This window comes from Podarcis pityusensis (genome assembly GCF_964106645.2).
Source record: "Podarcis pityusensis genome assembly, chromosome: 1".
NCBI lineage: Eukaryota > Metazoa > Chordata > Lepidosauria > Squamata > Lacertidae > Podarcis > Podarcis pityusensis.
Genome location: NC_138028.1, coordinates 132046639 through 132063146, shown reverse-complemented (window position 1 = coordinate 132063146; position 16508 = coordinate 132046639). Strand labels below are relative to the sequence as shown.

General features: G+C 41.9%; 1 protein-coding gene across 6 annotated transcripts in view; it reads right to left on the bottom strand.

Annotated features, from left to right (window-relative positions):
• Window positions 1–9542: 9542 nt before the first annotated feature.
• Window positions 9543–16508, bottom strand: part of ADAM23 (ADAM metallopeptidase domain 23) — a gene marked incomplete at its 3' end in the record, with an annotated part of 76020 nt that continues 69054 nt past the window's right edge. For 5 of the 6 annotated variants that reach the window (XM_081016590.1, XM_081016592.1, XM_081016588.1 and 2 more), the window contains exon 26: window positions 10374–10516. In XM_081016590.1, the coding sequence (XP_080872716.1) occupies window positions 10471–10516 (46 nt within the window). Of the gene's footprint in view, window positions 10517–16508 lie in introns of all 6 variants that reach the window. The other variant, XM_081016586.1, reaches the window with a different exon arrangement.

Here is a 16508-nt window from a genome sequence, read left to right as displayed (position 1 = left end):
GACAACCACATGTGGATGTCTGCTGTGCTGTCACTGACAACACAGAAAGGGACCTGTTGTCATTTTCTTTTAACGTCATCTCAAGGAAAAGCAGGACTGACATAATGCAGGTTTCCTGCATTTAACCCCCCCCTACCCAAATCCTGCAAAACATTAGCAACAAGTGGAATGGAAATGGCCAAGAGGTCTACTATTTACCTCTAAAAAAGATTTTAGATAGGTATAGTCCCATTGCCAAGGGCTTGGGGAACTTCTTTTTTATATAGTCACCCGAAAGAGGAAAAACCATTTCTGGAAAACCCAACATGGAAACAACACAAGGAAATTATAGGGGAAGAGTTGTAGCTTGGGGAAGAGAAATCTTCTGAGAGAGAGAGTACTGGCAATGAAGAAAGAGGACCGAAAGGTCCAGAAGACTCAAAACAGTCTGTTCTCCCTATTCCCAGATTTTGATTATTACTGGCCTACAGGAGGAGTGGAAGGCAACGGAGGAGCTAGGGGCCAGTGTAAATGTTGTAATCATACTGTGCTTATATAATAATATATATAATACGTCCATAAAATTTGAGAGCCATCCCAATGTTTATAGACTTTGTATAATAGTTGCATTGACCTTGTGTACCCAAGCAGTGTATTTTTCTAGTGTACAGTGGTACCTCAGGTTACATACGCTTCAGGTTACAGACTCCGCTAACCCAGAAATAGTGCTTCAGGTTAAGAACTTTGCTTCAGGATGAGAACAGAAATCGTGCTCTGGCGGCATGGTGGCAGCAGGAGGCCCCATTAGCTAAAGTGGTGCTTCAGGTTAAGAACAGTTTCAGGTTAAGTACGGACCTCTGGAACAAATTAACCCGCGGTACCACTGTACAGTGGTTCAAAGAAACTGGGTGAGGCTCTCATATCTTACCAACAGTACAGTAAAGACATAGATTAGATAGCAGCCATACCTGCAAATTTGTGGTACTGAAGCAGGTATGGGGAACCTGTGGCCCTCATTCATGAAACCAGGGTGCACAGCCCATCATGTCATTTCTGGATTTCTGTTTGCATGTAGCAACGCCACAACTTTCGAAGGACCCTAAAAATAACATTGTAATGAAGGTACCAGCAATTAACTGGATGTGACCTGAAGGCCAGTTTCCTCATTTTGGTCAGAGGAATTCTACAAGGTACTTTACAATTAATTGTAATGACATCCAGGAGCGTTTAAGTGTATCATTTGCATTTTGCAAAAAGCACCACTTTGCAAATGAAGAAGTCAGCCCTTATGGCTGGGGCACTTGTTGAGAATTCCTGGCAAGGCAATAAAGGCAATAGGTCCTTTGTTCCATTCCTGCTTTCTCCATTAGCTTTCTTCGTAGGTAATAAAAAGAGCCAATTTCGCATTACAACTCCATGAAGGAGGTGAGTCACCCTGTTTCAATGGATTCTCAAGAAAATCCCTGGTTGGGGGCGGGTGGGAGAAAGTAAGTGGAACCAAGTTGAAATCCATCACAGGAAGTGAGGAAGATAAATTGGTTTTTTTACCCCCATACCAGCCACTCTTATCACTTGAAAGGGAGGGGGTAACAACCCACGTTTTGTAAAGGAAGCATAAATCCTCCCCTCTGCTTCATTTTGTGCATATTCCAACTTGGTAGGCTGGAATCCTACACATCAGGGCTGGATAAATTATTCTGGCTGCTGGGCCAGATCTCCCCTACCTCTGCTGGGCCAAATTTGGCGGGTGTGTCAATCACAACGATGCCAGCTGATGGGGTGCTTTCAAGACCCCTGCAGTGTCCTGATCAGCTGATTGTCAGTGTAGATCAAAGAGCTGAAGACTCTTTTCCAATGAGCAAGGTGCTAGCAAAGAGCCATGCTCGGCCCATTCATCAATTAGCTTTTAGTTAATCCTTCTAGACAATGATTCAATATTTCAGCTCAGAGCCTTTTTATCTTATCAACATGGAGAAGATATTCACTACCCTGCAAACTTTCAGGCCCCCCAGGCCTCTCTTTCTCTGGTTCCTGGGTGGTGCTGTTTTGGATACTTAAAACAAGGCTGGAATTAGCATCTATAAGCATGACTCATCACCTTGTCAACAAAGGTCCGTATAGTTAAAGCTATGGTTTTCCCAGTGATGATGTATGGAAGTAAGAGCTGGACCATAAAGAAGGCTGATCGCTGAAGAATTGATGCTTTTGAATTATGGTGCTGGAGGAGACTCTTGAGAGTCCCATGGACTGCAAGAAGATCAACCCTATCCATTCTTAAGGAAATCAGCCCTGAGTGCTCACTGGAAGGACAGATCCTGAAGCTGAGACTCCAATACTTGGGCCACCTCATGAGAAGAGAAGACTCTCTGGAAAAGACCCTGATGTTGGGAAAGATGGAGGGCACAAGGAGAAGGGGACGACAGAGGATGAGATGGTTGGACAGTGTTCTCGAAGCTACCAGCATGAGTTTGACCAAACTGTGGGAGGCAGTGGAAGACAGGAGTGCTTGGTGTGCTCTGGTCCATGGGGTCACAAAGAGTCGGACACAACTAAACGACTAAACAACAACAAGCATGACTACTCCCCAGCCCCTCCCTTAACAAATTTGCCAAAGCCCTGGGAATCTTTTCACCTGCAAGAAGCTTTTGGAGATGGCTCACCCTCAGCTACAACTCTTCCATTGGGGTTGTTGCTTCCTCGGGCCAGTTTTTTGGGGGTCCTCCAGGAATACCACCATTTTTTTCATGTTTCCTCCTTTCTCCTCAAAGGTTGGTGGCTTCTTTTAGGAAGTGTTAGAAGAGCCTCCTTGTCATCTGCTGGCTCCAAGTAGAGTTTACATCTTTTCCCCCAAAAGATTCCACAACTCCAAGGATGGCACCTGGAAGAATCTGCAGCAACCAGGCATTGGTTGCTGCTGCCTCCACTTTCTGCATCACATTTGCAGTTTCTTCTCCAGAAGATGTTGCATAGTTTTGAAAAGCTAGCACAGACTGGGGGGGGGGGGGGAGAGAGATGAAAGCCTAGCACAGAACAGGGGAGAGAGGTGAGCAATGGGGCTTAGTCTAATATAGGGGTTGGGAACCTTGAGCCTGCAGGCTAGTATTATAATAATAATAACTAGTAGTAGTATCAAATGTATTAACCCCCCCCCACAGCAGGTCCCAGGACCATGGGCGGTGCCAAAGGGGGAAGTAAGGTAAAGGTAAATGGACCCCTGACCATTAGGTCCAGTCGTGGCTGACTCTGGGGTTGCGGCGCTCATCTCGCTGTATTGGCCGAGGGAGCCGGCGTACAGCTTCCGGGTTGTGGCCAGCATGACTAAGCCGCTTCTGGCGAACCAGAACAGCGCACGGAAATGCTGTTTACCTTCCCGCCGGAGTGGTGCCTATTTATCTATTTGCACTTTGTGCTTTTGAACTGCTAGGTGGGCAGGAGCAGGGACCGAACAACGGGAGCTCACCCTGTTGCAGGGATTCGAACCGCCGACCTTCTGATCAGCAAGTCCTAGGCTCTGTGGTTTAACCCACAGCACCACCTGCGTCCCTTTTTGGGGGGGAAGTACCCCCTCCCAAAATAAGGAGCTCCCCCCCCCCCAGTTGCTCTCCCTGCCCACTTCTGAACTCCTGTCATAAGCATGTTGTTCATGTTTAATCACTGATCAGGTCGAGAAGTGGCGAGTGTAATATTTATGTGCAGACATATAAATTCCACTTGAAATCATGTTGAGTTGGGGGAACAAATATTTGATGAACTTGGTGTGGAGGCTTTGTAAGCAAATGGGGGTGGGGCAATCAGATAATACGGACATGCCTGTTGCATGTGGTCTTGATAACGTTTTAGAATCTTGTGTTCTACGTGGCCACGGAGATTTCCAGGAAAGGGAGCCAGTTCCCAGCATATCTTCCTTTTTATTCTCCAAAGCAGAAGTCTCTCTGTTGGTATTATCTGCAACATTTCATGGCTACTTCTTTCAGGAAGTCTCCTTGTGTGTATCCTATTAACTCATACCAATATGCTCATCTCCACGACTCTTTTATCTATAGTAGTTACTTTACATATTTTTAAACTTCGGCAGCCCCTGCAGCTTTATAGACCTCTTCTAATGGTTCAGCAAAACGGATGTGTGTGTGTCTGTGAGAGAGAGATAGGGCAGGCATCCCCAGCCTTCGGTCCTCCAGATGTTTTGGACTACAATTCCCATCACCCCTGACCACTGGTCCTGTTAGCTAGGGATCACGGGAGTTGTAGGCCAAAACATCTGGAGGGCTGCAGGCTGGGGATGCCTGGATATAGGGCATAGTTCTCCTTGTGTTAACAGTGTGTATTACAAAACAGTACAGTGCTACCTCGGGTTACATACACTTCAGGTTACATATGCTTCAGGTTACAGACTCTGCTAACCCAGAAATAGTGCTTCAGGTTAAGAACTTTGCTTCAGGATGAGAACAGAAATTGGGCTCCGGCGGAGCGGCAGCAGCAGGAGGCCCCATTAGCTAAAGTGGTGCTTCAGGTTAAGAACAGTTTCAGGTTAAGAACGGACCTCTGGAACAAATTAAGTATGTAACCAGAGGTACCACTGTAATGGTTTTATTTTGGTTGAATACAGGGGTTGTCAACTTCGTCCCTACTGCCCACTAGTGGGCATTTCAGGATTTTAGGTGGGCAGTAAGGAAATTTTACCATCAAGAAAGATGCATTAGTGGACGGTAGGTATAAAAAGGTTGACTACCCCTGGTTGAATAGGTGGCCAAGTACAGTGGTATTTCAGGTTACAGACGCTTCAGGTTACATACGCTTCAGGTTACAGACTCCGCTAACTCAGAAATAGTGCTTCAGGTTAAGAACTTTGCTTCAGGATGAGAACAAAAATCGTGCTCTGGCGGTGCGGCAGCAGCACGAGGCCCCATTAGCTAAAGTGGTGCTTCAGGTTAAGAACAGTTTCAGGTTAAGTATGGACCTCTGGAACGAATTAAGTACTTAACCCGAGGTACCACTGTAGTAGTAATACTGTAATGGACTAGCTTGTGTCTAGCATAGCCATTTCTGCTTAAAGGCTCTCTTGTGTATCCCAACAGAGGTGTTGTGATTGTAGATGCCCCTTATTCTTGTATCGGTGAAAGGTAAAAGGTAAAGGCAAAGGACCCCTAGACGGTTAAGTCTAGTCAAAGGCAACTATGGGGTTGCAGCACTCATCTCACTTTCAGGCCAAGGGAGCAGACATTTGTCCACAGACAGCTTTCCGGGTCATGTGGCCATCAGGACTAAACCGCTTCTGGCACAATGGGACACTGTGACGGAAGCCAGAGAGCACAGAAATGCCATTTACCTTCCTGCCGGAGCAGTACCTATTTATCTACTTGCACTGGTGTGCTTTCAAACTGCTAGGTTATCAGGAGCTGAGACAGAGCAACGGGAGCTCACCCTGTCGCGGGGATTTGCACCGCCGATCTTCTGATCGGCAAGCCCAAGAGGCTCAGTGGTTTAGATCACAGTGCCACCCGCATCACCCACAAAGAACCCACTCTTCAGAAGGGATTATGGGGGGGGCATCCTCTCCTGGTGTACTATGCCCCGCAGCTGATACAACATGACGGGCTTCCCTTGCCCCCTTCCCTTCCCTAACGGAGTCAGTGAGGCCACTGGGAATGCCATTCACCAAGATCTTTCCTGTTTTCCACTCTGATGATTCCTGAGCACTTGGTAATCATTGCAAACATGGACTCCAACTTTCTATTGTTTCCAGAGTACTAATGGTGATCACCAAGTGCTCAGGAAACGCCAGATCAGATTGGAGTGATTGGGATGTTTGTGGACTCAAGCAGGCTTCTGGTTTGCCCTCCTCCCTCCTTGGTGTACATTATACTCCTAATCCACCGAATAACAGGGTCAGACCATTGAGGCTGCTTCTTACCAATGCAGCTCAAGCATATCATCACTATTATTTTTGAATGGAATTTCTGTCTCTCAAAAAAACCACACGTCGAACTTTTTCCTGGGAGCCTTGGCTGTTTGCAGTTCCATGGGCACTATGTGTTTCCAGACATGTGAATGTGCTCCAAATGTCACAAGAAATATGGAACAAGAAACGCAGTGACCATCTTTTTTGCAATGTGTGAAATGACCCTGCAGAGGTACGAGTAATGCTAAGCTGCAGTCGTACTCTTATTTTTGATGTCTGATAGAAACCAACTCAGTATTACTGTTTTACCAATGGGGGAGACTTATGACAGCATTCCCATGAGTGAATATATAAACTGTTTTGATTAACGGTTGCCTCCAGTGTTAAGTACTATCCGATCTTTTAACTGTGACACTTTTTGGATGTGGAACATAGAAATTTAATTTGAGGAAGAAAGATATAGAAGTTGTAACTTTCCATGTTCATGAAGTCTTTAATACTCATTTAACTAATATGCAGAACAATGACAACTGAATTTCCATTCATCAGCAGCCAACAAGGTATGAATGAGTATTAACTTCAAACAAAAACTGGTTTGTCATATTGTGCATTTTAAAAAGAATTACAAACAATTTTAAAGGAAGATTAATAGTGGAAGCAACAATGAATATAAAATATGACTGAAAGCTTCTTAGATCAAAAATAAATTCAAGTATTCTTTTGTAAAGTTCCTCAGACATTTGTCTTTGAATTTTAAGTTTGTGCAATACCTATCATTGCATAGTAAAGAAAACTTTGTAAAACTCCAGTTCTATGTAATTTATTATAACATGCACCTAGAATATTTATATATGTATATATATATATTCAATTTGCGTAGTGGAGCTTTCCCCTTGTAGAGAATTTGCTCAATTCAGTGAGATCATGCAGCATATCAACATAAGCTATATAAAATTTCCATACATTTTCCTGTCAGGATGAACCCTTTTTATGGAACAGAAGAATAGTGGATGAAATGGTAACTTAACATTTATTCTGTCAAAACACCATTAAAATGACACTGGTTGTGGTAAAAAAAAAAAAAAAGCAATCAACATAGGCAACATATGTTCTCTTAAAAATGTGGTAAATGAAATTTCTAAAAAAGTAAGTACCTACCTTAACAGGTTTGATTATATAACTCTAGTACCACAGAAAACATTACAATCCACTTCTGTGAGCTATGTGGTTGCGTGGTCATTTACATTCTATACATAAAATTTGTGTATTTTAAACACACATACACAGAACAGAACAGCAGAGGAGAAATTTAGACAAGAAATAATATTTCTTATGAAACTGCTAGTGTAACAAAAAGTTACACCAACTCTTACCATATATACATAATTGGGGACCAGTGTGGTCTGATTAAAAACATCACATCGCACATTTACAATGTTTTTTTGAATCACTTCAAGATTTTTTAAAAATACAACAATCTGATTTTTAGAACCATATTGAATGGCGTTGTCTACTGTGGTTACCACGTCGCTCCCAGAACAGAACCAAAAAGGAGACCCCAGCACCAATTTAGATACCCTTATCCCAGATATGATCAAAAGCAAAGTGACATGAAGTGAAATAGCTCTGCTGATCGATATTGTGATGCAAGTGGGAAGACCTGAAAGGGAACACACTGGCTCAGTTTGCGTGTAACGCTAAACCAAACTGGTTCAACCCAAGCAGGAAGGCTTCCGGAGACTGCAGCCACTCGCTCCTCCTCTGGTCCTCTTGTTGCAGTGAGTTAAGCCATGGTTTGGTTTAGCAAGTCATCTGAGCCAAACCACGGCTTAGCACAGATCAGTAGCAAGACCCCAATAAAGTGCAATGCAGCCTTCAGCTCCTCTCTGGAAACGAGCCCACTTGCACTAAGCTATGGTTTGCCTTACCACTAAGTGTGACCCAGGTAATAGTTTGCTTTTAGAGACTCAGATCTAAGAAGGGAAGTAAGAAACATAGCCTGCAAGACTGCCTTTATCAGAGCATTGTGAAAGCTATATATCAAGATTCATTCCAGTAACACCGCCTTCCCACTGCGTCTTTAGTACATTTTAATCAGGTATATAACTCTGGGAAAACTGTCACCCACTAAACCGCTGTGACTTGCCCATAAAACGTTATAGGATTATAGGGTGAGGGCCACTGTGATAATCTACAACAGCTACTGCAGCTTGAGGAATGAAAAGTATCTCTCCCCTCCCATTACTTCATTAACTTAATGCCTACAGTTAAATTCAAAATCTAACTTAATGTAAATGTAAAAGTATCACAGCCTGCTTCATTTTAAAGACCATTCCAAATTATGTGATGGGGGAAATAATTTTAAAAGGGTAAAATGTTTACATCAATATACACTGGAGGTCATTTTTACCGGAGCAGCTGAATGATACTAGGATACCTGAATAATTGTAACCAGAATGAAAGCTTTTGGAGTACAAACCAAAGAAGAGAAGAAGAAGAGTTTGGATTTGATATCCCGCCTTTCACTCCCCTTAAGGAGTCTCAAAGCGGCTAACATTCTCCTTTCCCTTCCTCCCCCACAAAAAACACTCTGTGAGGTGAGTGGGGCTGAGAGACTTCAGAGAAGTGTGACTGGCCCAAGGTCACCCAGCAGCTGCATGTGGAGGAGCGGGGAATCGAACCCTGTTCACCAGATTACGAGTCCACCACTCTTAACCACTACACCAAAGGCCAATTGTAATCAGAAAGTAGTCCACCAATGACATAAATGAGAACCAGACTAAGCATGTACAACACTCTCTATTCATATCCATCTGATGCAGTAGGAATCAGGTTACGAGATACTTGCCATCTTGAAAATCATAGCTGGCTGAATGCAGAATGACTTGCCACTAAAGGCGTGGGAAATTGGCAAGCGTTTTTGCAGCAGCAGCGCAGAAGGACGTTGATCTGGACTTCAGCATAAAGCCTTTTCACAAGCACCGTGCAGAATTGTACCCCAGCCAGCTTTATTCACAATGCAACTCACTGTGGCATGCTAATGGCAGTTGCCATTGCTGCTCTTCGCATCTGTGATTACACCTGATAGCAGTGCTCAGAGGCTTGTGGGCCAGGGGAGGGAGAATAATGCACACCTAAGCCCCCCGCTGTGCTTAAGCATGGAGAAGCGCTACCTGAACATATACAATGAGACCTTTCTTATTTGGCCAAAGGGAGCTGAGCCATGACAGTAACCACAAATAGTCTAGGAAGTAACATTTGAGGCTGTGACTTGAAAGATACATACTACGCAGATAAACTCAAAGAGACATGGCTATTGGGATCACTTTTATAAACAGATGTGGACCTGGGAGGTGAGGTGGTGCTGGGGACTATAAAACAATACATGGGAAAGCCTTAACCTGTTAAAAGCTCTCAGTATTTTTATGGGTATTTAAGGCTTCTTTAGGCTTCTTTTCCTTTCGTATAATGTGAGATAGAGAAAGGAAAACAGATGGTAAAATTAAAGAGTTATAAGCTTGGCACTTCTGTGATTGATTTGAGAGGGTGTTGACTTCTTACACTATATACAAAATATCTGCATGACAGCAAATAATGCATTTGAAAAGATTCATTGCATACATATGCACTTTATATATATTAATAGGTTTTGGATGGGTGGGTGTTTTTGGTTTCAAGCATACAAATTTAAAAAGCACGCCTGTTTTCTGCTAGAACTCTCTGTGTCTGCATGCGATATGCCTTTTAGAGCAAGCCCAGAACCCCTGCTATACAACATGCTACAAAAACTTAAAAGGGGAGCAATGTTTTAAGAAAGCTTTACAACCCGAGAAGATAAGACTCACACATAGAACGAAACCCTTAGGAAAATGTGTCATTATCTGAGAATGGCATGGCAAAAATTGCTCATTTTTATATTGAAAACTATACAAGACCTGCAGGACCATAAATAAGGTTGCCCCCAAAATAAAATTGAGATGAATGAGGAATATATATTAGGAAGGGGTTGTACAACTTGGAGAATAGTGTATCTTGGTGGAACGTGATTTCCTAAGTACCCAGAATCAGCATTTCTATGTTTTGGTTTGTTTTCTTGGTATGCAGACTTGGCTTGGGGTCAGCTTGTTAGCTCGTTTGCTGTATATATGCCATGCAGTTTACCATTTCAAAAGTTAGCTTATCATGCCACTGGAGTCTGTCGTTAATATTAAAAGGTCATGCGAACTCAAGTTATCAGTTATGAAACTTTTTACCTATTTGACTATTTTGAAACAGTTCTCTTATTGCACTTGATTTGTTTGCTCTGTTCTTTGTATTTAAAAAAGTTCGGCCAAAATAGTTCATTTATAACATCTGTCCCGTTTCTTATCACCTTAAAAAAAGGAGAAATGAGTGGAGGGAGTCCTTAAATTTGAATCTCCGAAAAGGACAAGTTTTCCTTCAGCCCTTTCATAAGTATCTCCACTTGCCATTTGTAGTAAATCGCTCGTCTTAATTTTCTTCTGCAGTGACGTACTTTCTGTGCAGCTACTATAAAAAGCCACCATATCTGGAATCCAGTAATGCACAGAAAAGCTCTTCCAATGAGTTCCTTAGATACCCTGCTGACTTGGATCGTATCTTCTCTTTTTGACATTTCTTCCAGTTAAAGAGGAGACAAATAGTAAGACAGGGAAACAAGAAATATGTCAGTTAGGCATAATTGAAAACAAGGTCATGTTTTCATCATCACACTATGTAGTAAGGGCTCACACTAAGACGCTAGAGATGTAAACTGGAAATAAACCCGTTTCATATTAGGATGGGCTTTAAAGCTCAATTCTGATACCAATTCTTAAGGATTCTACAGAATAAGAAGCTGTATTCACCCTCTTTTCTGTAATATCACTGATATGCCATAGATTTATTTATTCATTGCTGCCAAAGGTCGCTGTTCTGAAAGGCTTCAACGAAGCCAAAATATAAAACAATTTGTGGGTCCCCTGCGCAAGCCTTTACTACAATAGGGCACAAAATACTTCCAGTCTCCGGCAACAGATGCCAAGAAACTGCTTGTGAAGAAGAATGGACACCAGAACGTGTTAGTTGCGCCACTGCAATTTTGCTGCTGTTGTTAGCAAACAAAACTTTTTGTAGAAACGTCCATTCTCCTATTATACCAGTACTGTATATAAATAAACAGCAAGACATTACAAGGCAACACAAAAACTGGATGCAACCTCCCCATAATCTGGCTTTATGTGGGGCATCAAGCAAGGGGCTCATGCATTTAGTCTTAACACTGGGCATGTGTACCGCTACTGCCACCAAATTGTCATGCAGTAAAACATAGAGCAGGATTTCACAGATTCCCTAACGGCAAGGAACATAAAGCCTTGGGTCTCCTCCACTGCATGCTCCTGCAACGGTGGCTGCAGTGAATAGAATTTAAACATCAGTTGTTGCGCTTATTGTGGTAAGTTGTGGATAACGGCAAAAAGGCAGTTATTTTCAGGCTTCGCTTTTGTGCCACGTAACTAACTCAAACATGCACTTTTCAGATCAGTACATTATTGCAGAAGAACCCTTTTTCATTGCCTTTCGTACACAGAAACCCCAAATATATGTGCTATTAACCACAGTGATTACATTATTCCCATAGAATGGAGTAATCTCGCTACTGCTCATTCAGCAATGGTGGGTCTGAGATTTCTAACACAGTGAGATCAGGTTTTTGCTTTCGTTTTACTTTTCTACCTTGGAATACCAGCATAAATTGCCCAAAAGATAAAGTATCACCAATGGCAGCTGTTGTGGATAGACCATGATTCTCTGCAGACCTGTTGCATTTCGTATCACACAGCCTACTGGCTTCACTGAATGTTCTTTTACTGTACTTACGTGCATATATAACTGAGAATAACATTTTGTGCATCTAATCCACAAAAGCTTAAACCATAATGAATCAGTTAGTTTACAATCCTATTTTCACTTACCTTGGAGTAAGCTCCATTGCACTCAATGGGACTTACAATGAGTAGACATGCAGACATGTACGGGTTTGCACTGTTTGTGTTTAAAGGTACCATAGGACTCTCGCTGTTCTAGCCGCAACAGAGTAATGGATAACTCTGAAATTTAGTGTGAATAATAAAGAAACTGTCTTTGCTAACAATGTTTTTATACCTCACAATGCTTTTCATGATGGAGAGTTTGAAAGCAATGCCAAAACCTGTATTTTAAATTATATGAATTCAAAGTCAGTTTTTCACAATAATACAATTAATCTTGCATTGATAGAGGTACTAAAAAAATGCGGTTCAAGAACAACAGAACAGTGCAATTATGGGCAAGGCTTTTCGCTTTGGTTTACAACATACAAAATGTAACTGACAGTTTATAAAACTCAGATCTCAATAGACGTGAAAACTACATAGCTAGAAATGCTCTGTCAGGACAGATTGCGTCTCTCAGTACTAATACTTACAGTACAATCCTTTGCATGTCTACTCAAGAGCAAGTCTCATTTACTTCAATGGGACTTTCTTCCAAGTAAGCGTGCGCAAGACTACATCATAAGCTAACTACCGTCTTGGTAATAAAAGTTGGCATGTTATTTTTCCTCTAAGAAATCATACAAAGTTGTGACGCTATAGACATGAGATCACACCTTCAGGCCTCAGGTTGGTTTCCATACTTTCCAAGCTACTATTCTTGCCTCCCCCAGAGAAAACGCTAAGTAGAATCCATCTTGTCTCATGTCCCTCTAAAAACTGAAAGCAAAGGAGGGTGGGGAAAGGATATAGCTATTTTCTGCACTGCAAAGCAAGAAAGAAATGTACCTGCAGACTCAGAAACTGTCTTTTTGACCGGGAAATATTTTCCTCTTTTCAAAATATTAAAAATGTCTTTATTCTTCTTTTTTTTTTAAAAAAAACAACAACAACCTAGGATGCACATCATCACTTTATCTTTGTTTGTAAAATAGTACATTGGTAATACTAAACATTTCACCCTCCATTATAAAAAAAAATTCTGCAGATCTTCATACAAAATGAAATGAGTGAGAAGAATATAAAGAATGCATCTCTGCCCTCCCTCATAATGAATCCTTTAATTATTGTATATTGACAAGGCTAACATTAGAAAACAGTACTTGCTGTGTCTGTTGGAAGAAAAGAGATGTGCCGTATCTGTAGCATATCAGCCCAACAAGGCTCGTGGTCTTCCCTTATTTGCAAAATGTATGGCTTAATTGCATGATGTGAGATCATGGCAAGCAAACTAGAGTGACCTGAGTTTTCACACATTCAGCAGCTTTTAAAACCGCCTAGGATTATTCTACTGGTATACAGTCAGCCCTCAAATGTTTATTATACTTTCCATTGGCTGCACTACAGCAGTTGACGCCAGCAGCTTGCTGTCATGATCCATCAGCTGATCAGATGTTAAGGTTCGCAACTGTTCAATCGTAGCTGCCTGTGTGATGCCAGGTTCAGAGTGGATGGGTGTGGCTTTGGGGAAACAGCCTCACAGGCCAAACTGGGACCTGGGGTGGGCCTGAACTATACCTATGGGCCAGAGGTTGCTCATTCATGATTTAAAGAGATGACAGAGCTGGTTGCCAACAGTCCACAGGGCAGATCTTGCTACTCAAGCAAATTCATGTGGTTCCTGAGGCACACAACTTCAATGATACACCTCTCATTTAGATTTTCAATGTGTTGCCACACCTGTGCCTGCCTACATGCCTGCATACTTATAATCTTACTGATGGAGTTAGCCTCATTACTGAGGTCAATGCTTCCAGACCCTGGGCAACAGTCAGGAAAACAGAATATAGTCTCCCACAAACAAAGAAGTTGTGCCATCTCTGGTACAAAGAGAGGAAAGGAGAGGGCAAGCTTCTGCACAACGTATTACAGAGACAGAAATCGAGCAACACCGCCAGTCTTACAAAAACACAGTGCTGCTTTTTCACCCTGCATGAGGTCAAGACTGATTCCTTTCCTGCCTTAACACGTACACTAAAAACACTTTGACATGTACCTGCCACATCACACCACAAGAGAGAAGATACTGCTAAAAAAGAATAATGTACGTATTCCGTCATGTACAGTGTCAGTACAATTCTCTCCAACTATCTATGCTACAAAGAATTCAAGTTTGTTTGTTTGTTTTAATTAAAAGGATTGTAAAAACCATGCACACGTATTTCAGTCGTTTATGGGTGCACAGATAGAAACTGGGGGGTTGTCCTGCAGGCTCTCAGGGGACCCATACAGTATCATCAACATTATGTTGTTCTCTATTATAAGGCTGCTTAGGGCAAAACGTTTGGGAAAATCATGAATGAAATTATCAGGAAAATCGGTTGTGTCTAGAAAAGTTAAACAGAAAGGTCATTTAAATGAAACCTTTCACAGTTGAGAAAACAGATCACATGAACACCTAAATTTGTACTAAATTTGTACTGCTCAACTGAACAGTATTATTTTAAAATCCAAATACTGGATACAAAATGGTTTGTATCTGGACCTGCATGGGCAGAAGACTGTTTAAACAGACATTTCCTACCCGTTTTGTCCTCAATGGGGTCCTCTGGGCCGCCTGAAAAGCCACTCCTTGCCTCCTCTTGAATTTCACCTTCCTCCTCCCTCTGCAGGTCCCCATGCCCCCTCTCCCATCCTGTTCAGATACTCAGAAGTGGCTTTTCGGAAGATGCGGAGCTGCAATGTAGACAAGGGGGCAAGGAAAGCTCTGCTGGAGTGAGTGGCCTTCTGCCTGCACAAATCGGGATCCAAACCCAAATAAAGTTCAGAAAAATGAGTATTCATAAACGAAATGTATGGTTCTGTGCCTGCTCTGTTGGATACAGCTCTGAAACAGAGACACCACGAAAACTTTTGAAACCAGCGCCGTGTCCCGCTGCTTTGCAGTGAATTTTCTTTCTTCCATTCCTACCAAATTATCATAAGCATTCTAGGCTCCGCAATAACCCTCACATATACTCAATGAAGCAGCAAAATATAAGAAGGCCTACCTGGGCTAGGCCTCTTCCACACAGTGAATACTTCTTTCAGTTTTACCCCAAAGAAACATGCACTTCAAGCTGTGAGCTAGGCGAGGCCATCATATTTGAGGTTCTGCTACAGAATAAAATACTTTCATTTTAAATTAATAAGAGAACTATTGTGATACTTATAGAGAACCGTTGTCCATACCGGGGAACCAAATTATTTCATTGTATATATATATTGTACACTAGAATGACACACAGGATGCAAAGTATTATCTAAGTGGGAAATATATGCTAGAGATGACTAAAGTGTGAATGGACAAAAGTCAAAAGGATCAATATAGTATTATGTAGTTTATAAGGAAATTGGGCGGGAGGGCTGGTATGGCTCAAGCCTTCATTTAAACACATACTTTGCTTTATTCACTTTTAGAGTATCAGTGGTAAAATTAAAGGTCATGAAGTTTAATAACCCAGTAAGTACATTGACACACACACAAACCCCCACACATTCTTTATTAAAATAGAAATATATGTGCCTGAAGTCAAAATTTGAATCTTTTATATGTACTTCACTGATGGGGTTTTGTGTCAATTTTCTATATTCAACACATACAACAAAGACTTATGATTTTACTATGGTGATCCCATGATACAGAGTGTCAGCATGCACAAACTTCCATGGAAAGCTTAGAACTCCATTAAGAGGTGAATAATTTGCCTCATGGATCTGAGCTCCAGTAACTGATCAGTTACACAAATTGAATGTTGGTTTTAGGTAAGCATTATATTTCCTGATCATATGTAAACTGCAATATTGATCACATCTGAATTTATGTCATAATTCTGTATGTAAAAAAAAGACATGATAAATAAATGCTCAAGCAATACCATCTTAGCGTAGCTATTTATGACTATTTACATTGAAAGATTGAGAGCATTTGTGAATGATAATAAATCACAGGTGGTTCAGAATGGGTAATGGGTGGTTTATTAATTTAATGGGGTTCATCTCAATAAAACTAACACCTTCGAGTGAATGTTTTGAATGGCATGAAGCATGGCATAAAGTTTGGGGACCTAATCCAACCTCTGAACAATTTATTTCTGCTCTGCTACCAAGACTCCACAATTTTGGTGGCAGCAGCAAAATAATTATTTTTATGTAGACACTGCACTAGGGTGGGCAAAGACATGCAAATCATCCACTCCACAAATATCAGATTGATCATTTGATGAGCGGAGAGTGTGATAACACCTGCTTTGTGCAGATCAGCAACAGGGTGTGTGTGTGTGCGTGTGTGTGTGTGTGTGTGTGTGCATGTGTGTGAATAGGCAAGAGTATGTGAGGAATCTGGCACGAGCCCCGCAGAAGGTTGGGCCAACAACGAATGTGGCTCTTAGGCAATCCTAGCAACAGTAATTGTAGCTGCTGCATTCACAGAAACTTCCCCAAACTACAATGCTATATATAGGGAAAGATAGCGCAGATCACCTACCGAATGCGGAGGGATGGAGGAGGTGGAATCATAGAATTGAAGAGTTGGAAGAGACCCCGAGGGACATCCAGTCCAACCCCCTGCAATGCAGGAAGGGAGAACTTAAACAAATCCAAGTGTTCCTTCTCTCCAG